The 23,436-nt window shown below is 34.3% G+C and overlaps 1 protein-coding gene across 5 annotated transcripts in view; it reads left to right on the top strand.

The window, feature by feature from the left end:
- The window catches only part of CEP290 (centrosomal protein 290), a 49,479-nt gene that overhangs the window by 9,732 nt on the left and 16,311 nt on the right, over window positions 1-23,436 (top strand). For all 5 annotated transcript variants that reach the window (XM_039571048.1, XM_039571046.1, XM_039571047.1 and 2 more), the window contains 23 exons: window positions 76-248; window positions 656-818; window positions 1,448-1,548; window positions 1,641-1,728; window positions 2,230-2,342; window positions 3,099-3,183; window positions 4,316-4,458; window positions 5,014-5,178; window positions 6,132-6,281; window positions 7,303-7,418; window positions 8,992-9,094; window positions 10,743-10,973; window positions 12,096-12,269; window positions 13,604-13,715; window positions 14,507-14,712; window positions 16,802-16,953; window positions 17,943-18,054; window positions 18,809-19,264; window positions 20,346-20,510; window positions 20,749-20,856; window positions 20,935-21,069; window positions 21,697-21,960; window positions 23,077-23,184. In XM_039571048.1, the coding sequence (XP_039426982.1) occupies window positions 76-248; window positions 656-818; window positions 1,448-1,548; window positions 1,641-1,728; window positions 2,230-2,342; window positions 3,099-3,183; window positions 4,316-4,458; window positions 5,014-5,178; window positions 6,132-6,281; window positions 7,303-7,418; window positions 8,992-9,094; window positions 10,743-10,973; window positions 12,096-12,269; window positions 13,604-13,715; window positions 14,507-14,712; window positions 16,802-16,953; window positions 17,943-18,054; window positions 18,809-19,264; window positions 20,346-20,510; window positions 20,749-20,856; window positions 20,935-21,069; window positions 21,697-21,960; window positions 23,077-23,184 (3,623 nt within the window). The remainder of the gene's footprint in view (window positions 1-75; window positions 249-655; window positions 819-1,447; window positions 1,549-1,640; window positions 1,729-2,229; window positions 2,343-3,098; window positions 3,184-4,315; window positions 4,459-5,013; window positions 5,179-6,131; window positions 6,282-7,302; window positions 7,419-8,991; window positions 9,095-10,742; window positions 10,974-12,095; window positions 12,270-13,603; window positions 13,716-14,506; window positions 14,713-16,801; window positions 16,954-17,942; window positions 18,055-18,808; window positions 19,265-20,345; window positions 20,511-20,748; window positions 20,857-20,934; window positions 21,070-21,696; window positions 21,961-23,076; window positions 23,185-23,436) is intronic.

Raw genomic sequence — 23,436 nt, 5'->3', positions numbered from 1 at the left:
GTGTTTCTGTCTTGATTAATGGCAGATAGCAAGAATTCCTAGTTGAATTGTAAACACCAAGGTTTTTATTTCCAGGTCACTCCTCTCTTGCTCCACGGAATCAAATTGGGGATATGCAAGAAAAGTTAAAAATGCTGGAAGAGAGAACTTTGGAGGCTGAAAAATCAGCGGAATTGGCAGAAGCACATGCTAGAGAAAAGGACAAAGAACTTGTTGAGACTTTGAAAAGAATGAGAGACTATGAACTGGTAAACAGCTTTTCAGAGTGGAGAGGGTATTCATCATATTTTTAAGAGAGCATTTTGTCCTTCCATATTTATTTAATTGTTCTAATTAAAAATTAAATAAATGACTTTGATGGTATTCCTCTTCCCTCCCCTTTTGAACAGTAATTGAACACTCAGGATATGATTCTTCAAAGGATCATGTAGTTGGAGGACTCACTTTTGAAATATGCAGACTCCTCTGTATTCAAGGATAGATTTATAGGATCTGCTTTTTTGTTCAGTAACTTTTTTCACTAAGCATAGTGCAGAAGAGTGATAGAGGCTGAAAAACGTTTTTCTTGTCTGTGTAATGATGCAAGAAAGATTCATAATCTAGTAAGTCTTCTATTGGTTGTTTTGTTCTTACTTCCCATGTGGGGTTTTTACAGGGAATATATGGTTTGGAAGAAGCTGTTGCTGAAATCAAAGATTTAAGAAAGCAAGTCAAAATACGAGAACATGAGATCGAGACGTTAATTAAGGAAGTCAATAAACTTGAACTTAAAATAAATGACTTCCTTGATGAAAATGAAGAACTCAGAGAACGCTTAGGTATGCTGTATCCAGTACATGTTCAATTATTTGTTGGGTAAAAATTGAAATAGGATTTTATTATGGAAATTTTTTATAATACCAAGTCACTGGAAATAATTTGTTATATTCTGCTAATATTTCCAAGTAGTTTCAATTAGTTTGGAAAACTGCATGAATGAACTTGGCTTACAGATTCCTTTGACTGAAGAAAGTAGGAGAATAGGTTCTGTACTCTTGTTCGGTTTTGATTCCTCTTTGACCACACACTGCATAATAAAATTCCTAATACGGTATTTGGAAACCACAGCATCCTGAAGTTATAATGCTAGATGAAAAACACAGAGAAGACCTCAGCAGGCTTATTTTTAAATAGAAGAATTTAAATGTAAATAAGGCCACTTTATTGCACTTTGGGTTTTGAGTAACTGAGGTAAAATTAAGCTTCCTTCTTGTCTTAATACATGGAGTGTAAGATGTGTGTATATGTTATATAGATAGTTATATATTTTTATAGATAGTTGAAATATATTCAACTATCAACAAACTATTTTTTTAACTCTGTCTAGTTATGTTCTTACATAAATTACCTGCATTAACTAGCATTAATGTTCCTCCTTAATGAGTAACTGTGATATATTTTGTTTTAGGTCTTGAGCCAAAGACAATGATTGATTTAAATGAATTCAGAAACAGCAAAGCACTGAAGCAGCAGCAATATAGAGCTGAAAACCAGATCCTTTTGCAAGAGGTGAGTGATAAATGCTATTTTTGTGTAAGAGCTATATAATAAAAATATATTGAAACAAAATGGAATACTGATCTGTGAATAATAATATGCAGATTGAAAGACTGGAAGAGGAAAGGATTGAACTGAAAAAACACATTCGTAAGTTGGTTCAGGAGAAAGGAAGAAGAGTTGCGACAACAGGTAGGATGTTTTTATTCTAAACTGTCCTTTCAAAAACATTCTGTTTATACTTATAAACAGAACTTATTCTGTTTATACTTAAGTATAAATATTGTGTTTGTACTTAATGTAGCTATGTTATATTTACTCATTTGTTTAAATTAAAAGGCTAAGTAGATTGCATTGAATCTGTAGGAAGAGGTGAGTGGTTTTGGATTTCCTAGTCTTACAGCCCAGTATCTTTCTGAGTTGTGATGACTTGTAATGCATCACTGAGACTTCTGTCATTGCCTTGCAATGAGTGCAGGGTGATCTCCCCAAAATTTCCAGTAAATCTACTTAATTCATGTGTTTTGAAATTCTTAGAATTTTGATTCCGTGCTACCCAGGATAGCATAATGTGCTCAGATGGAAAGGTAGAAAACTAGAACTCAGATATAATAAATGGAATCTATTCTTTGGCTTGGAGACCAATTAAAATTTCATAATAATTTATTACTTGTACATCTACTTGCACTTTAGGATTGGATGCTGATAATATACAGATGACTGATAGCTTTACCGAAGAGAAGGGAAAGAATATGAGGAAGTTGGATTTCTTGAGCAGACATGACATTGCTGAAGTAAAAGCAAAGGTTGGTTCATAAAGCAAGTTTATGAACATTCCTTGTATTTCTCTTGCAAAAATTAAAAGCCCCTATTTTGTAAATATTTGTTAAAATATTTATCTAGGGGCTTTTATTAACTGCTTTTTAAAAAATCCCAGAATGAACAGTTTGTAATACTTTCTAGAAGACTAGTGAATATTCTGTATGTTTTGTAAATAACAGCCTAGCAGCTCATGTAATATAGAATGGAGAAACACACTTGCAGATAGAGTAGCACCAGTTGAAATTCTGAAATCAGAGAAGAATATAGCTGAAAACAGAAAGGCTGTGGGAAATCTACTTAGAAGATCTTCTGGCATACATGAGAATTCAGATCACTTGGAAAAAAGCAGAAGTACTTTTTCAGTTCATTTTGGTTCTGAACAAGTGATAAAGTGACAACTAGTTAAAACACAAGTGCAATTTTGAAGCTCTCAGTGTTTCAGAGCAACAACTTACACACCCTCTCAGACTCTGGTGTGTACCAGACCACTATTCCAGCTGCTGCATGACCCAAGAGTACATACTTCGCTATGGACAGTATTATATGGGATACACCTCATGTAATTATTCCAGTGAATCCATTGCTGTTCCTATTTAGGCAAGAAATCAGTACATGGACAGAGAAATTTTCATGAATGCATACTTCAGATTTGAAGAAGTCTGTGACTAAAATATTAAATTGCTAAAACTAGATTCTGTGTATTTTCTTGTCTAGGAGAAACTTTATGTTTTTTTCTTTAGAATGAGTATCTTGCAACTGAATTACGTGAGAGAGAGAGAGATTTGGAGAAGAACAGGACTGTAATGGCCAAATTTCAATCTAAATGTAAGTTGCAACCTGTTTTAAAACTAGGGAATATTATGAGCTACCTGCAGATAGTTAGATTATTCGGTTTTTCTGTTTCTATAATTCTGATCATAGATATCTGACTTGTAAAAAAAATCTTATGTTCATATTACTGTGTATATCTTTGCATGTGTGTGTAAATATACATATGTAGTGTTACTAAATCAGTGATAGTAGCTGAAACATAGTTTATTCACACTAAATACATTAAACTATTACGTCTCATGTTTTTCCTTCTTGATTCAGGCCTAGTAAGGGCTGTAAGTGTGGGAGTAATCCCAGTTGTAACAATTGTATAACTTGTGTAATCGTAGAGCTTTTCTGGCTCAAAGGAAGTACTGGGGAATTGGAGCCACTTGCTGCTTACTTACATATGTATGTTAGCTGAAGTACACTGCTTGAAAACTCAAAAATAAAAATAATTCTAATTTCTTTGGACAAGAAGCTTATTTTTTTTCCCCAGAGAATGTGAATTCTTAAAATTCTTTCTGACTTTTCAAAATAGACTTGGTGAAACTGCTCAAGTTGTTGCAGTTCACTCCTGGGTGTTCAGGATGATTAGCCATATTGTTTGAATGCAAAGAATGTCCTGACAGGTGTTTTCAGTTTTTTAAAGTTTTCAGACTATTTGCTTTGTGCTGGAAATCAGAGTTTCATTGAGAAACTATTGATGGTAGGGGTCTTGAGAGTCCTTGAAAGCCACATAATTTTAAATGCCCTTTTTTTCTCAGTCTGCGGAAGGAATTCAGGCAATTCCTAGATACTTCATTGTTACACCCAGACATTTCCAAGATAGCCGTGTTTCTGGACCGGTAAAAGTCTGGCTATTACAGAAGTTTAAAGTGAAGTATACATTGAAGACTGGAAGGTTCAGTGAAGTCAATTGCATTCCCATGAAGCATTTAATTATGTTTTTCTTGGTATTTCATCAGTAAGGTACACCTCCCACATATTCCTAGCAGCTCTGATTTTAATTTCATAATTGGTTATGCCTATGTATGTTCTTTCTTTTAATTTAATCAAATCAACAGGTATCATGATGAAATGTCCTAGGAAACGTTAACTCTTTTTTTTTCAGTGCTTTTAAACATATTTACAACTTTTATTACAGTAAAAGAGTTATCAGAAGAGAATAAGCAACTTGAACAAGGAATGAAAGAAATATTGCAAGCCATCAAGGAAATGCAGAAGGATTCTAGTATGAAGGGAGGAGAAACAGCCTTGATAATCCCTAGTCTGGATCGTTTAGTTCATGTAAGATTGCTTTTTAAAGTATTATTTAGCTTTATAGGAATTACAGGGTATTTTTGTCCTCCTCAGTTATTAGTTTAATGTAAAATTTAATAGTGGTTTCTTTGTACATATGCTTTCTTAGTGTGATTCCCCTTTAAAAAGGTAAATTAAAATATACAGGAGAAGGGATTGCCATTAAAATTAAAAAAGCCCCTAGTTTCAGCTGGCTATAATAAAACTGTCCTTGGCAAATTTGTTGTCCCACTCATAAAGCTTTGTTAAAAGTTCATTTGCCTTTTTATCTCTATGGGACTTGCAGGAAATGTTTTTAAAAAACACTTTATTCAAACATCTTACAAAAAACAAGGCGTTTTCCAGGAAAGTGTAACCATATAAGTCATAGTCTATGCAAATATACCCTCAGGAAATTGTTAAATAGATGTTACAATGTTAAAATGTCATGCTTTTTGCTAGTTTCATGTAGTCTAAACTTGAGGGCTCCAGTTGACTCTGAAAAAAGTTAAAGCTTTTCTGCACTTTTTCTTCGTTTTGTTAATTAAATGTTTACTGCATTAGGCAATGGAGTCAAAGAATTCAGAGGGGATCTTTGATGCTAGTGTGCACTTGAAAGCTCAGGTTGACCAGCTTACAGGACGAAATGAGGAATTGAGACAGGAGCTAAGGGAGACTCAGAAGGAGGCAACAAGTTTGTCTAATCAGCTGGCAAGTGCCAATGAAAAGGTATATAATTTATTTTATATAATTTATTTTGTACTTCAAAAGTGACTGTTCTGATAATATAGAACAATCCACACAATCTATAAGACACTGAATTTAGCTTATGAAAACAGTGTAATTGTACAAATCTTACTGAAATATATGTAGTGGACCTACTAATTCCGTTTTAACTTTGGATCTTACTCTTCTTAATGTTACTTTATCCTTGGAATATTCCCTCATGTTAAACACCAAGCATGCCTGTCTTCTGGGGAGAGCTGTGCCCAAAAAAGCTCAGTGATCTATTTCTTCAAAAAAGCCAGGAGTCTTCCATTTTTTATTGATAAATATGTAACAGAAATTAGGTGTTTGAAATTATGAATCATTCTCCAAAGTCCTATATCTTGTTTTAAGTCGTACAGTTCATTCTGTAGAATGCTTCTTCCAGGGAAGGAATGAGGAATGGATTATTATCTTACAAGAAGCCAAATTTAAATTTGCTTTTTATGACAGCTTTGGTGATGCAAAAAGATTTGCCAGAAACTAATCTTCTAGAATAGTTTTTTACATACTGTTAGAGAACCAGAGAGCTTTTAAATTAAATGAAAAGGGAAAGTTTTGTTTAGAAAAAACTGCCAAATAACCACTGCAATAATTCTTTCCAAAACTTAATCTTACTAAAGGAGTAGAATGCACTGTGTTTTAAACAATTGGGAATAAAACTGTGGTGGTATGTGTAGTTACCCTGATTGCTGGGGTAATTTGATAAATTTGGATGAATTTATTATGCATTTAATGATTTATGAAATCATAGCATTTTTAAAAGGTTATTTTAAGGAGTATTAGAATGTTTTAGAATATAAGTGAAAATTAATTAAGTTATTAATCACAACTGATGTAGCAATATATTTTTCATAATTTGTTTTTAAATCTAATAGCAAGAGCTACTGCTTTATGGTTTTGTGTCTTTTCTTTAGATTGAACAAATGAAAAATGAAATTTGCTTACTACATCAGTCAGAAGGTGCCAATATTGTCTTCCAAACAGTGAATCTTCCAGAAGGAATGGCTCCTTCAAGTGTTAGTACGATTAATTCTCTGAATGAATATTTAATACATCTTACACAGGTAACTCATATATTCCTTGAAATAAAGAGTATTCATAACATGTATCTAATTCCTCCAAAATCCAGTAGTATGCCGTGTGTGGAAACAAGAGATCTCTCCAAAATTATTTTGGTGTTCTAACATCTACTAAGCTCTTTGGGCTCTTCTGTAATTTAAAGCTGTAAGTATTTTGCTGTGCTGTAAACCTGAAAGGTAATAGTTAACTAACTTTTGGAACAGCAGTTCAGATTTTTTTTGTTTTAAATCTGAATTTTGATCTAAATATTTGCCCACTCTTCCTTCTACTTCCACAGTTACACTCTTTCTATGAGAAATTCTCTCTTACTGCTGTCTGGATTCCACACCTGAGTCTGCATGTGCAAATCCTACTTGAACAGTTTTTCCCTATAGAGCCAAGGTCTCTATTAATTTATTATATGAATTTTCATTCCATTATTTGTCAAAAATACATCAACAATTGTAAATAGAGGCATAAATACATTGAAACAGATTCCAGTGATTCCCATGGGAAGCATAGCAAACAGGATTATATTAATGAAGAATTGACTATTTCAGAATTGGAGTAAAAAAAAAAGTTACCTTTTTATTATTATTACGTTATCTTTTTCTGTCTTTGATAATTTTTTTTTTCATTAGAGAATATTTTTTCAACTCTGTATGCTTGTAAAGTAGAATAGTATTTGGGAAAATGAGAAGAAAATGCCACTTCCCAGTTAGACATTCAATTAGTATTCTTTGTAGGCTAGCAACGGGTCCTGGTGTTTTGAACTTGAAGGCCTGTAACCTGCAGTGCAATTGTGCTCTATTTCACACCTGTTAATGTGAATGCCGAAGCTCACTGGTTTTTTTCATCTGTTGCTTCTAAAGAAAATACATATTTCATATCCGTAGTTCACGTAGTTCATGACAGAAGCATCTATCATGAAAACACAAAGGACTGCCATTTTGATTAGATTAATAGTTTTGTGTTTAAAACCTATATTAATAACTTCTGTATTTTTATTTTGAAAATAACAATTAGGAACTGGAAAACAAAGAAAAGTTACTTAAACAATTAGAAGATGCAGTAGAGGACTACAAGCGAAAATTTGCCGTAATTCGTCATCAACAAGGCTTGCTGTATAAAGAATATCAAAGGTATTGCTCTCTTTTCTGAATGATGAAAGTTCAATTATCTAAGTATTTAACAATCTTGAAACAAGATTTGCTGCTGTGTTGAAGTAGTCCTTTGGTTAATGTCATAAGTGCTGCCATGTTTGGATAGGGACTCCATACATTTTTTTCAGTCTTGTAAAGATTCAGACAACTCCTACAAAACCATTTTCTGCTGGACTCTTCTCATGTTGCATATTTTATGAGGATTTCATTGTGCTTTCTGCATCGGATATCTTGCATTTTACTGGAACCTGGTGTGATGGACTCTTCAGCCTCATTTTCTTTTGCTTTCAAGTCTGGGTTGTAATAGGTTTTTGGAAGTGGAGAGGAGGGGAGGGGGAAAAAAGCAAACTACTGTACAAATACAGTCAGAGATCTCTGAAAATTTCAGGTTGTCAGGATTTTGTGGCTGGTTTTCTTTCAGGCTCTTAGTTCTTTTATATGCTTCAGTGAACCTAAATTCTATAAAATTATTCTTATGGTTAAAAAATTAAAAAAGTGTTTTCATCTGTTTGGAGGATAGGGATAAATATGATGATTTGGATTTTTCAATTAACAAACTGTTATATGAATACTCTCTTTCTTTGGATTGGAACGAACAGTCACCCAGGTGGCTTCTAGAATAAGGGTTTAACCTCTCAGAAACCTTTGTTTGTTCTTTGAATCAGTTAAGATTCCCAGACAATGTTATCTCTTTTTAAAGCATTAAAGATACAGCTTTTTTATTGAAGGCTCTAATATACTGCCTCATTTACTACTAGGTGAGATATCTCCAATGACAGGGAAAAAATGATGATTCAAGGCTCCTTCCTCTAAACCTGGTAGAGATTGAAGTTACCTGAGGAGATTCTTTGACTTGGCATCCCATTAAAAGTCACTTTCAAAGAATTTTCTTCCATTCTCCATTTTACTCCATTATGTAAGAAGCTAAGATACCTTCTTTGAGGAGATAATACCACTTCTAAAATACCCTTGATTTACCATTGTTTAAACAAGCCTAAACTATCCCATACAGTCTATAGGAACTTCCTTATTAGACATGTATGAAAGGTCACAGTCTTTTTTTTTTTCTCAAATGAATAAATAAAAATGGGTAGAGGAGAGTAGTTTGGGCCAAGTGAAGCTGTGTGAGCTAAATCTTTTTATGTTTTCAATGTGTTTTTCACTGAAATAACAAAACAAGGGTGGGAACTTGTTAATTTCTGTAGCAGGAAGTTATGTCCTTTATGCAGCTGAAATAAAAATAAATGTAATGGAAGGAAAGATTTGCAGGCAAAAAAGTAGGAAAGTAAGGCATATATATCTCTGCATTATAATATACATAAGAACAGATAAGACACTGAAGAGTTATTTTCATCATTTAAGAAGCTGTAGCCTAAAGAGAGGGTATTGTTTTTCAGTAATCCGTCTACAATTTATCATGTGCTTTTCAAATTATATTACTGCTAAAAGTAAGTACCTTGGTTTGCAATATTTCAGAGTTGCTGTTGAAGCTACAGTTTTAAACATTATCAAGTCTTTCATCATAATAAATGAAAATTCCTTACTGTTTTAGTCAAAAGGAGAGCTGGCAGAAAGAATCAGAAAATATTAAAGAGGAAATGAAAAAGCTAGAAGAGCAAAAAGAACAGGATGCTATGAAAATAAAGGCATATTCTGTAAGTAATTTTTGTTGCTTTCATTTTTCAAAAGGACTTTAGGACATAGAACAGAGGTTTTAATACACTGCTCTGGTTTGTTAGATGGGAAAATGTGTACACACACCTCTTGTGCGTGCCCCAGGGTGCTGTGTGTGTGTGGGGGTGCTCCAGTGTTGTGTGTGCCCGTTGTCCTTCCTGCAGGCTGCTAACCCTGCACTGGGGAGAACCCACCCCAGGAGGTCACATCACACACCTGGGGTGTGGGTCCCTAATTGTTGCACTTGGAGTGCTGAGGAGTGGTGTCCAGCAGGGAAGAATCGCTCACAAATGCGCAGAAGATGCAGTGGAGAAGCCTCTGAAGCTGAACTAGGTTATGAGTGCTGTATTGTAACCCTTTCTGCCTCTGTTGTTAGAAGCTTTTATGCTTTTTTTATACCAGTTTTCAAGCTGACAACTTCTTTATTTCAAGTCTCTAATTTTATGGTTACTATTCAGTCTGGTTAATGGTGATCTTTAAGATTATCAGTTTTGAGCAAATGCCTTGTAAGGCAGTCTCACGTGTACTGTTCACACACACTATTTACACTCACACTGCTCTCTTAACAATAGTTGTTACCCCGGCTGTTTGATTGGGAGGGGGAGCATGCAAGCAACCCCTTGGAAAACACATTAGTTTACACTAAGAATTAAGGTTACTACTTTTAATTGCATCTTATTATAAGTAACTGTTAATGTAAATGAATCAGTGTTTCAGAAGAACAGGAAACAGAATTCATCTTTCTATTTTGATTTACTTCCACCAAGTTTGAATTCAATATTCCATTAAGAAAACTGAAAAGTTTTGGTGGTATTTAGAAGTTCCTGGAATTCATGCAGGTGTCTAATCACAGACATAGTGCAATTTTAGATGGCTACAGTTGTCTTTGGGCACCAAACTGCAAAATTTAACCAAAGGCATATTGGCCTTACAGAGAAGCAGACACAGAGCAAGGATATCACAGGGTGTTGAAAGTAACTGGGAATGTTTAGAAGACAGCAGCTCCAATTTCTACTACCTGTCCCCTTGGCAAGCTGATGTGTGTGACAGCAGAGCTAAAGCTCACATGACTTCTGTGACCTGAGTTGCCATAGTTTGCTCTCCCCACCGCTGCCCCACCTGGGATTTATACTTGCATGCAAGCACATGTGTGCACACAGACACACAAATGTTACTATAGCAGGGATCCTGAGCTTACTTTACAAATGAAGGTTTGGTCTTCAAAGTAGGACGTTATTAGGGTTTGTTTGGAGCCACAGGACTTCTCTTTTGTTTAGAAAATTGTTCCAATGCATTTTTTTTTATTCTACTATAAATGGGAAGACTGATGACAGGGAGTGCAGAGAACCATTCTTATAAATTTTGAAAACGTCAGCATTAATTAAAATTCCAGTTAATCAGTACAAGGTACTAGCTTCTGGTTTTGAAGATTCGTCTTTTTCTTAGAATATTGTATACCTGGGCATATGTTGAGTGTGTGTATATATTTTATTAGCAAAAAGAAATTATTTCAGACAAATTAATGGAATTTTTCCACCTAGATTAAAAAGTATGCAAGAAAGCTTGTGTATATAGTTGTGCTTTACCATATTTCTGAACAAGGTTCTTTGTTAAAAAAATGTTTTACAGAATTTACTTGATGCACTTCAGATGGATCCTGATGAAACAAAGAAAGTACTTGCAGAAAATAATAGAAAAATAACTGTTTTACGAGTTAATGAAAAATCACTAACTAGGCAGTGTACCACTTTACTTGAAATGGAACGACACCTCAGAAAAGAAAATGAGAAACTAAAGGGTGAAATAACACATATGGAGACTGCAGTTACAGGGAAGATTGGAAACTTGCAACGATTCAAGGTATAGTTTATAGTAGTAATAGCACACATTTTTATTTTTACTATTTGGAAAGAAATACCCTTTGTTTTTAAATTGAGTTGGTACTAGTTTCTTGAATGCATTACCCAAAAGCTTGCTAATTGCTGTTACAAATTTTGTAGAAATATCCTTTGTGTTTAAATAAGCACTGTGACCTGGACAGGCTCAAGAAGTGGGTCAGTGGGAACCTCACATGGTTTAACAAGACCAAGTGCAAGGTGCTGCACCTGAGTCAGGGTAACCCCTGGTACTAATCCAGGCTGGGGGGCGAACAGATGGAGAGCAGCCCTGCCGAGGAGGAGCTGGGGGTGCTGGTGGGTGAGAGGCTGGACATGACCCAGCCATGTGCACCCACAGCCCAGAGAGCCAAACGTGTCCTGGGCTGCATCCAAAGCACTGTGGCTGTTATGAGGAAGGGTTGAGATAACTGGGATTGCTCAGACTGGAAAAGAGGAAGCCTTTGGGGTGGCCTGATTCTGGCCTTCCAGTATCTGGAGGGAGCCTACAAGAAATATGGAGAGAGACTTTTGATAAGGCGATGTAGTGACAGGACAAGGGGGAAGGGCTTCAAACCAAAAGAGAGTAGCTTTAGATTAAATATTAGGAAGAAATTCTTTGCTATGAGGGTGGTGAGGCACTGGCACAGGTTGCCCACAGAAGTTGTGGATGCCCTGTCCCTGGAAGTGTTCAAGGACAGGGCTCTGAACAACATGGTCTAGTGGAAGGTGTCCCTGACCATGGCAGGGTGCTTTGGATCTAGATGATCTTTCAAGTGCCCTTCCAACCCAAACCATTCTGTGATTCTATGATCGTCGTATCTTACCTTCTGGCCTTGCAGGTTGCTAGGGCCTGTATTAGTTTTATAAAATATGTTTTGACAGTGCCTTGAGAGGCAACTATTGGTAAAATTACCCTGTGAATTGGAAAATCAGAGAAGTTTTGTCAGTGTTTCTTGCAGGAGATTTTTAAAGGTGAACAGTAAGTTAGAAAAACAAACCAATTACCTAAAGCACTATATTAAGTATTATTCTTTTTACGCGGAGTAATTTTATATTTAAATTTCTAGCTGACCTTAGTAACCTATTGTGTTGATTATTTTCATAGGAAATGGCTTGCTTTAAGATTGCAGCTCTGCAAAAAGTGCTGGATGGTAGTGTGCCATTGTCTGAGCTAGAAGTGGCCAATAAGCAGTACAATGCATTAACTGCTAAATACAGAGAGATGTTACAGAAAGATAATTTGCTTGTCCAACGGACAACAAACATGGAACACATGGAGGTAATTTATGTTACTTTTTAACCCTAGGGGAAAGAAAATTATTATATATTAATTCAGCTTTGCTTTTTTTCCTCACTTAATAGAATGATAGAACAGAAGTTCCAGCACTGAAATTGCTGGTTAGAACAGTTTCATAGTGAGTATGAGATGTTTGAGCCAGTGTGACTGTTGCTGTTGAATTTTAATTTGCTTGCCTGGTATTCTTAGTGGATTAAGACACATACACAGAATTCCAGGTTTTATTTCAATGGGCAGACAGAAAAGCATTTTGTTTTGGTTCTTTGGGTTTTTGTTTGTTTGCTCTTTAAGCTTTGGATATGTTCCTTCAGAAAATATTTTTAGTTCATTGATTACTAAAACAAGGCTGGCAGAAGGAATATTTGCTGTCATCTTCAGTTTTGGAGGTCATAAGGAAAATTGAATGTAAACACTTCCAAGGCTTTCTCTCAAAGTATGTGCTCTTACTAATTCCCAGCTTTTGCAGAAATGAAATGTTTAATTCCAAAAAGAGTAAAGCTTTGGAATTTTACTTCCATAAAAGAACCCAAAAACCCCAAAGATTGTTCATAATGTGTTTGCAAAATATTGTAGGGACTGCAAATATTTAACTCCTTCCGTGAACTCTTTTTCTGAAGTAGAAGGGAGTTTCTTCTCAAGCACTGTGAAGTTGGCTTCAGAGATACATTACTACCTCCCACTTTTCAGGGGTGGTAAAGAATAAATGGTGCCTACATCTATTTTATGGAATTTTGTGTGTATGAGAATATGAATGTGTGTATGAAATATGCCTATTTCAACAGCTTCATAGAGCTAGAGAATCATTTATCAACTAAAAACGTGTCCAGAAAACTAAAAATTGCAAATTAATATGAAGCATTCAGTTTGTTTTATTGGTTAATGTGGAAATTCGTGTTTGTATTTGGAGGAGTGAAGGAACATTTACAAAGGTAACATTTGGCATCATATTAGGTGACTAGCAGAACTAAAAGAAATGTATGGTCTGTCTTAAATAGATCTTTATGTGCAAGATGAAGTACTCTGTGTGGGATGAAATATCCTCCAGAAGTACTTCTAATCTAATTCTAGACACTGTAGGAATCACAGTTGCTGGTCATAAATGTTCACAGTATTACTAGCTGTGATAGTAAGAAACAGAGGACAAAGACTTACATTTTTACACTTAGTAGGAAACATATACTCTTCTGTTGCCATATATGTAGGTTATGGGTCACACACAGATAAAGTTTTAATCTGAAAATTTTCATAGATACTAAGCATGAAATCTGCTACAAGTAAATAGTTTGCTGTTATGTTGCAACTTTTCTGTCCTACAGCGTGAGAATGAATCCTTGAAAGCACAGATAAATTCATTGAATAAGGAGCTGGAGATCACAAAAGAGAAACTTCATACTGTAGAACAGGCTTGGGAACAGATGACTAAACTGGGCAAGTATGAAAGTTATATTGTAACATTAAGTACCAAATGGTATATCCTGTATAAAAGTAATATTTGAAAATATTTTAAAACAGATATGTCTTAAAATAACCAAAATCAGAAAAATCAAAACTATTTCATGTCTTTCAGTAACAATCTTAATTTTTGTGCTGAATATTTTTGTTTGTATGCTTCATTTGACTAAAACCAAGTTTGTTATTTTTCTCTGGAAACTCTTCCACTTCGACTTTTTTTGGGTTACTGGGTCAAGGGTTTAAAAGCTTTTAAAGCAACATCATGTGAATTAGATTTTCTTAATGTGTTCTAACTTGATTCTCAGTCATAGTGCTTCAGAGGTTGTCAAGAAAGTGATTTCTTTTTGCTGGTTTCATGCTTTGTAGCAAAGTATTCTTTCTTGATAGCTGGGGTTTCTTCGTACAGCGTACATTCCTGTTATTCAAGAAGAACTCACTCACCCTGTTTGTTTTACAGACCAGGCTTGACCAGGTATATTAAGGATAAAGTGAAAGGCTACACTGAAAATAGTTATCAGTGTCAATAACCATGGTTGCAGATACAGGCATTCATAATTCATAGTAATATATTATTCAAATTATGTACCTTTCAAATCTGTAATAAGGCAAGATAACCATGCCTCCAGTTTAAAAAAAATAATATAGCTGTTATGATAAAGTTTATGTGACATATATAAAGAAAAACTCATGTTCAGTTTCATGGTGGAAATAATTTTCATAGTTGAATCAGCTTGTGTATTTCCTAATTCAGTATTTTTTTCTTGTAGGGGATGACAGTGCAATGGACAAAGCCACAAAAGCAATAACCAACAGTGAGATTTTGTCCATTTCTAAGAAAATCACAATGTTAGAAATGAAGGAACTAAATGAAAGACAGAGAGCAGAACATTCACAACGAATGTATGAACATTTAAGGAGTACTGTAAAGCAAATAGAAGAACGTAATTTTGAATTGGAAACAAAATTTGCTGAGGTAAATCTGCTGAGATTTAACAGCCTAATTTGATACATCCTAAAAGCATATTTTTGAGCTTTTCAAAAATTATTTATATCAATAATATCAATTTGTATCAATAAATAAGTGTATAAATAAGCTTATGATGCAAAAAATAGTTTTGCAGCCTTTAAGAGCTGCAATTTTGCACGTGCAGGACATTGGTAAAAATATAACTAATTAATTTGTCAGTAGTTTATTTTAAAAGTTAGTTAATAGCTGTAAAACACATGATGAGCATCTTGACAGATAGTTTCCTAGTTTTGTCACCAGACTGCAAGAAAAAAGTCTCTTCCAGAACTGTTATTTCTTTTGGCTAATTCATATGATCTCTTTTCATTTATTTTTTTCTTATAATTACCAATTATTCAAAAAAAGGTTAGAACTTTACATCCATTGGGCTACTGATAGTGTTGTGATTCTGTTACAGATTGGCTATGTCCTGTGCCACACATTGTCTATAGTACAGGAATAGAAGTTATGTGCCATTGAAGCTCATGAACCTTAATATTCCTATTCTATTAGTCTTAACCTTGTTAGGTTTTTTTGTCCACACTATTCGTATCTGGGTTTTTAATAGAAATTTATTTTTTACTAGCAGGAGACTTTATTATAGTTTCTAGAATAAATTTATTAATAGGAATTGTACAGATTTGTTCTCGTGCCATTACTGGTCTACTATTTAAGCACAAAGGAAGAAAAAGAATAATTGATAGGAGTGTTGATTTCATTTCCACTCCTTGTCTTTTGCTAGTGTAGCCTAAGTATTTTAGATTGCTATTGTGTGACTCCCTGTTTCTCTGATGTTTTAGTAATGTGTGTTACATTGTTTTGATTTGATTTAATCTCCAAGAGGGCATAACTAAAAGTGTATAAAGCTTTTCAGCAGCAGTACTGTTAAAGCCTTTTTTGATGGGATAGTTTCTTTTATTTCTTTAAGAAATGCTTTAGGTGATGCACCCTAGTGTCACATTTTTCATATTCTCTTTTTTTGCATATTTTATTTGTCTTGTCTACTTTTAGGTCTGATGGTCTTCCTTTATTCTGAGTTGATGAACTCCTAATGCCATAATTTTTTCTTTCTAGTACCTCTGTATCCGTTTTTCCTCATTTCTGTACCTCCAGTACATACACTGTTTCATATACTCCTGTACTCAGTACCTCCTAATCTGATGTAATAGCTCTTTTTTTGTTTGAGAAAGAGACAACAAGATTGTGTGCAGATGTAATTAATGACAGTTGTGACATCAGTTTAAGAACTGATAACCAGAAGTCTTCTATACATCTTTTTAACTCATAAATCAACGTCAGCATTCTACTTTTAGTTTTCCAGATACGTGAGGATGCCCTGCACTTCTTTTTGTTTGTTTAGGAAATCAGTTATTTTATTAAGAAGAAGTGGTATCAGAATAATGGGCCACAACTGTATGTACTAGTTAAGTCCTGAGACTTCTCTGTGTTGTCTAAGGTTTTCAGATTATCTATCTTAATGCTCTTTGGTTTGAATTGAAATATTGGTTACTCCGTATTTGATAATCAACTTGAGAAATCAGGCTGCTTGAAAGAATATCACTTAATTAAGAAAGGTTTTTTTAGAAAGAACAAAAGAACAATATTATTGTCAGTCTTGGCATTTATAACCTCTACTTGTGTTACCAATGCCAATATAATAGGCAGTATATAAATATGTAAGACTGTTCATTTCCTGAAGTGTTTACAGTCTTTTTTAAATGTGTTTTTATTTTTAATTTTATTTTAGGAGCAAGTTATTGCGGTAATGCTTTTAAGAAAATTCATTAATAAAAATTGTGTTTAGTTTAGATTTCTTTTCTGTGCCAAATCGTGTATTCATTCCTATGTGCATGCAACCCTGCAAACAAAAAGATGTTTAGGCAGAGAGTAAGGGAAACTGGTTTTTGAAGACAACCTCATCACAGCTGAACTGTGTATTGCAATGAGTGACAAACGAAAAGTACTTTTGGCACTGCTATTTTCATTGCAGAGTTTGAGCAGTTACGTGCTTAGGATACCATTTTGTTTGTTTGTTTCTGGTTTTGATTTTTTTAAGCTCACCAAAATCAATCTTGAGGCACAGAAAGTGGAACAGGAATTAAGAGATGAACTGTCAAAGAGTGTAAGTAAGGCAGTAAGTGATGCTGATAGACGACAAATTATGGACCTAGAGAAGCGTGAGATGGAGCTCAAGATTGAAGTATCAAAGTAAGTGCTGAAGTAACAAATTTTGAATGCAGTATCTTCGGAAAGGTGTGAAAATTTAGGCTATTAGTCTTATGTAATACACTACTTATGTATCACTGACATCCAATTTTCTATGCCTGTTCTTTTGAGCATTTATATATGCCAAATTTGGCATTGAAATTGAAGCATTTAATTCCTGACTATAAAGAATGCAATTTGTTTCATTTTAATTTGAACAAGGAATTGAGTGCTGGCCTGGCTAGATACGTAAGTGTGCAATTAGATACTTACGGTACTATTTTTACACTAATTAAGGTTGATTTTGTTTCTGTGCCACCACCCCTCTATGTGTATGAAAATCTCACATAACTAACTGGAAAGCAGTTCTTACTTTGAAAGACTCGTATCTCAAAGATTAAGTTACAGTAGGAGGGAGGTTTGCCATTTACTTAAAAGAGATTAACTGCATAAATTGGAAAACTGAGCTTTTTAGATATGTTGATATGGACATTTGTCTTTGAGTAATTAATACAATCATGTTATATTCCTAAACCAGTAAAGTCTATAGGGACACTTGCAGTGATATTCAGCACTGCAAATAAGTTATTAGACTTGGGGAAGCAGAGAAGGGAATTGAGAATGAAACGTTTTGAGCATTTAGAAAATGTTGAGTATTAATATCCTAAAGTGGGAGAGAAATACAGGACAGAGATGCTTAGTTTAGGTAAAAAAAAGATGGCATTGTTTTCCTGGAGTAGGTTACTGCTAGCAAACTTCTGTATAATGTATGGCAAAATCTCCTGTGAAAAATTTGAGGGGCAATACAGAACAAGAATTTCCTTAACCAGAGCTCTGAGTAGTAGAGAAGAATATGCTGAAAAGAATGAAGTCCAAATGTTTCGATATGATGAAACATACTAAGTATCTTTCCTTAGCATCTTCTATGTAGAAAAACTTAATAGGTTACTCAGTGCTTTCAAGTGACACAATACTCTTGTTTGTTCTGGAAGGTTAAGAGAACTATCTGATGTAGCACAAACACAAGTTGAAGCTCTGGAGGCACGCCAACAATACAGAGATAAAGAAGTGGAATCTCTTAGAATGCAAATTTTACATTATCAGGTAAAATTCAGCCTGTCTTAAAATTGCAGTTTGGATCCTTTTTTTCCCTGGAGTGAGAAGAAATGAAGTAATTTTGCAATGAATCAGAAAACTGCAGAAGTATTTCAGAAGGATCTTAGCAAACTGGTCGTTGTAGTGGCCATACTCTTTCAAAAGTTCTATATTATATTAATTATTCCCTTCTCCATTTATTCCATTTCTAGCTGTGCAACTATTACAGATCCTGACCTTTTTCCATGTTGTTTACATAACATTAATTCTTTTATCATTAATAACTCACGGTCAAGGAAAAACTCACGTTCAGGAAAATTTGATCATTTTTTACAAGGCAAGAAATTACTTGCAAATATTGAAGATTTGCAATAGGTTTACTATTTTGTTTTGTTATTAGCTAAAACAATTTATTGGGATTTGGTTTCATGTTGTAGAAGGGTTTGAGTCCTTAAATCCAACACGTGTCAGCTTTTACGTTACCATATTTTCTAAGTTTAGGCATACATTTCTTCCTCCATTTGTGGTATTTTAGAAAGAGACCATTTTTAAGATCAGTATCTGAAAAGGTGTACTTCTAAAATGTGGCCATAGAAACAACAGTGGAAAAATAAAAGCCTGTTAGAGGCTAATTCTTACTCTTCTCTGTGGAATAAAATACATGCAATATATAATATATTAAAAAAATAGCTTGTTTATATTTACATATAAACTGTGTTAATCAAAATGAAAAATAAATTTGTTCTATCAATTTTGTTCTTAGGTACAGTCAGATGAAAAAGCAATTATTGCAAAACTCCATCAAGATATCACAGCCCTTCAAGGTAGTGAATCTCTTGCTGTAGGCAAATTGGAGAAGTTCAAATTGAAACTGCAGAAGATGGAGATCCATAATCTACGTTTAGAGCAGAAGCTTGATGAGAGAGATCAAGCCTTATATTTTGCCCGACTCGAAGGAAGAAATAGAGCCAAACATCTACAACAGACGGTTCAATCTTTGCGGCGACAGTTTAGTGGTGCTCTGCCTTTAGCGCAGCAAGAAAAATTCTCTAAAACAATGATTCAGCTACAGAATGACAAACTGAAGATCCTGGAAGAAGTTCAGCATGCCCAGCAGGAGCGTCGAAATGCAGAAAACAGAGCATTAGAGCTGGAGTTAAAACTAAAAAATCTAGAAGAATTATTAAGTGCATTGAAGGATGCAAGAGGAGCTCAAAAGGTTTGTGATTTTACAGCTTTGAATAGCTTTGCTTATCTGATCTGCATTTAAATTATGTTCACTTTGTTTTAATATGTTTTATGTTTATAGGTTTAAATATGTTTTAATGTGAAACTTACTGATTTCAAAATACACTGGTAGAATATGACAGCAATTATATTTTGTTTTCTGTAAAAGTCAGTGCAGTTATATTTACTAATTATCTTTTGTGCCCAATTAAGGCACATAGGAACTAGAGGCTAGCTATAAATGCAGTTATATTAAATTGAATTATATTATGAATCTAATTAAATAATGAATTAAATTAAATACAGAGTAGCATTCTGAAGTTCTGTTCCATGAGCCTGCAGCAAAATCTTCACTGAAGATCCATGTCTTTTTAGATAAATCCAGGGGCAGTAATTTTGGCAGCATGGTTAGAAATGTTCCTGTGCTCACGTAAATCTGCTTAAGCTATTTTGCAACTGTAAGCAATGTTGCCCTGAAATCTTAAGAAGGCTTTCTCACTTCTCTTCAAGGTCACTGTATATTATATAATATGATTGTATCTGTTATCACTGAAGTTGTCTGCATGTAAGCAACCAATGGTTGTAACGCTCTGGGCACATTTTAGTTTTGAGTCAGTTTTCTAGTATTTTTCTAGAGCATTTTGATCTAAGTATCTCTGTTATTCTTAGTACACGTGCATTTTTTTGAATACTTATAGTTTTTAATGGTTTTGAATTCTTTTGCTCTTTTAGAAAAGACAAACCAAACTTTTTGCATACTTTTTTTGTTCAGTCTGGACAGATACATAGGGTATAACTTGGGTCATGTGAAAATTGTTTGCAATGCACTTTTGTCAGTGTAAGGGAAACCTGTTGCCTCTCCAGTTGTGTGCTGCACTTCTCAGTCACTCCCCTTGCAGTTTCATACTCTCGTCATGCTTCCTCACTCAAGAAAAGTGAAGAAGCTTAAAAAGGCAGAATATCTGTCTTCCAGTTAGCTTGAGAAGTTCCATCCTGCCTCAAGGGCAAAGAGTGAAGCCGCGTCTTGTTGGCCTGTGGTAAATTATAATGTACTGTGTGTTATTCATTGCAAGGTAATTGAGTGGCACATGAAGATGGAGGAACTCCATCTGCAGGAACTTAAACTTAGTCGAGAATTAGTCAAGCAAAAGGAAGAGGTGAAATACTTGCGTAATATAATTTCTGAATATGAATGTACAATCAGTAACCTGGAAGAAGAAATTGTGCAGCAGAACAAGGTATGTATTTCTGCATGCTATTGAAAAAATATCCTAGTCCTTCCTTTCCTAAATGGTTTTCTAATAAGTTTGTAACATAGGTGTTTGCATCTTGATTTCATAATTCTTTTTAATAGCTCTTCTGAGTAGTTTACTTTTCAGTAACTATTTTTTCAGTTGAAGTTGGCTATAAAATTCCCATTTATTTCCCCAAATTGCCTTCAATAAATAAACTACTTTTATCAAACATTTGTTACAGTTTCATGAAGGAAGGCAAATGGCTTGGGATCAGAGAGAAGTAGAACTGCAGCGCCAGTTAGACCTGTATGATCATCAACAAACTGAAATACTTAGCACAGCTTTAAAGGTACATGCACTAAAAGTAGACTCATAAGCATGTTTTTCAGAGCTGTCAGAGTACATGAATATGAATCTTTCTGTGCAGTTAGAAGAGGCTACAGGCTCAGTTCCAGACCCTAGTTTGCCAATCCCACAGCAACTTGAGTTGGCTTTAAGAAAGATTCAGGAGCATATTCGAACAATCCTGGAAACTAGGGCAACCTGCAGATCACTGGAGGAGGTAATTTAATGTATAAATTATAATTTAAAGTGACAAAGTTTGTGTTTCCACGTTCTTTTACTTCTTTTTCCATGAAAAAGATCCTTCTTAAAATGTCATTTAGACATATTTAACACAGAGAAAATGTAAATAAAAAATATAATCACACCATGAATAAAATGAAATCTTTTTTCCATTGGAACAAATCAAAGAGGAGAATTTTCTAATGTTTTTATTAATCCATTCAGTAGGATAAGATGGCTCTTGCTGTACAAAATTCAGTTGACTATACGTAGTTAAATTTAGCAAGTGTTACAAAATACTTTTATCTTGGGTTGCTAAAGTGCTACTCTGCTACAGAAGATACTTTGTGGTTCTTAAATAATTTGTAAAACACCAGCTTCGTCATTTAGTAGCACAAAATGAATTGTTTGAGTGTCTTGTGCCAAGCAAATAATACATAAAGACACAGTAATGATATTCTGGGTTATTTTCATCTAATAGTAATCCTGTAAAGACTGAAACCAGTGCAAAGTGTTTTGTGTTTTTAAGTCCATTTAGACAAAACTTTCTGGTACATTTCTTGAAAAGTAAGATCTTTTTGCAGTGGTTGAATTCTGGAAACAAAGAAATTGCCTTTTGTTGTAGAAATTAAAAGAAAAGGAAACGGCTCTGTGGAAAGCTGAACAAAATGTTATATCAAGAGACAAAGTTATAAATGAATTAAGACTTCGATTGCCTGCAACATCAGGAGAGAAAATAATGGCTGAATTAAGCAAACAAGAAGATGATTCAGAGTACCATCATGCCATTAAAATTGCTCATCAGACCATTGCAAATATGCAAGCAAGATTAAATCAAAAGGAAGAAGTGTTAAAAAGATACCAACATATGCTTGCTAAAGCAAGAGAGGTATTTAAACTCTTTGTCTGAAATTTCTTCCACTTTCAAGTTGTTTTATTTGATTCTTTGTTTTCTTATTCCTAGTGAAATCTAAAAAAAACAGGTTTCTGAACTCACACATAACAGAACAGAGACAATTATTTATTTCATATGTGGAAAGTTCATGTAGAATATTTTAGCTTTTTAGAATAGGAGGCTTGCTTAGTCAAGAGGTTATGTATTTAATTTCTGTCTAGGAATTAAAGTAGTGTGACAAGAAGAAAACTAAAATTCTGCCAAAGTGGTCTCAGTATACTTCGTATGTTTCTTTGGGATTTTTCAGTATTTGCAACAGAGATCTCTGGATTGTATCTGGTAGTGAAGGTACAAGAAAGACATACATTTATAGATAACATTCTTCTAAGCATATTTTAAACTAAGGCGTTATTTAAAGCATAAACAGTGTATCCAAGCATGCTTTATATTTTATAAGCATAATTTATATTCTTTTTTCTTTATATCCTTAAAGCGTATTTTAAAACATAAACCTTTTGTCAAAGAGATACTTCAAGGCCAAGCATCCATTAGTTTTAGTGTGTCTGGATCAGAAGCACATTTCCAAAGCTGACTTTCTATCATCTTCATGTAGTGTGCTTTGGTTAACATGTGTAGCTATTTCTCTTGGGAGAAATCAAGGGGTTTTGTTTGGGAAGAAAACAGAAGATGCAGTTTTAAAATGAGCCTGTTGTTCTCTGTGGGCTAGCATTCCCACTGGGATCACACTATAGTCCAAAGTAAATAAACTTGAAATGTACCTAGTATGGATATCCCTGTCCATACTTATAGTCACAGTTGGTGAGGACCAACACCAAGGGTTTTGTTCTCCAGCTTCTGTGCTGTTACACCATACTACTTGCTACATAGCTTAAAACTGCAAGAGTTGATTTTTTTTTCCCAATAGTGTTAAAAAGAAAAAAAAAATTCATTGATTATATCCAGAAGAAAAGAATTTTAAAAACTTCCAGAATTAGAGGAAAATCTGGGGAGTAATATTGAGCAATGAGTGAACAAACAACTTGAAGGCATTGTAGTGTCATGACTTTCTGTGATAGTGTGCATCACTAGAGTTTTATTTTGAACTAACAGGAACAAGAGGAAATAGCAAAGAAGCATGAGGAAGACATAAGAGTTCTACACCAGAAGTTAGATTTGCACACTGACAATTCCCTTAATAAATTCAAAGAGACTGCTTTGGTGAGTCATGTGTGTTTGTAGAATTAGTGAAGTTGCTCCTATATTTTTTACTTTGTTACTGAAAATAACAGTTTTGCAGTCAAAAGTGAGGGATAACTGATGACTGGAAAAATAATTGGGTGATTGATATACAGTTGTTGTATTGTTGAGAGAATTCACATGAGAGGGATTAGAAGTCAAGTGTAAAAAACAGAGTTACCACATTTGCATATCATCCTAATTTATGGAGACTTCTAGGGGAGAGAGTTACAT

This window comes from Corvus cornix, chromosome 1A (assembly GCF_000738735.6).
Source record: "Corvus cornix cornix isolate S_Up_H32 chromosome 1A, ASM73873v5, whole genome shotgun sequence".
Lineage (NCBI taxonomy): Eukaryota > Metazoa > Chordata > Aves > Passeriformes > Corvidae > Corvus > Corvus cornix.
Note: the sequence above shows the minus strand (reverse complement) of the source record. Positions and strands in the feature narration are given on the sequence as shown.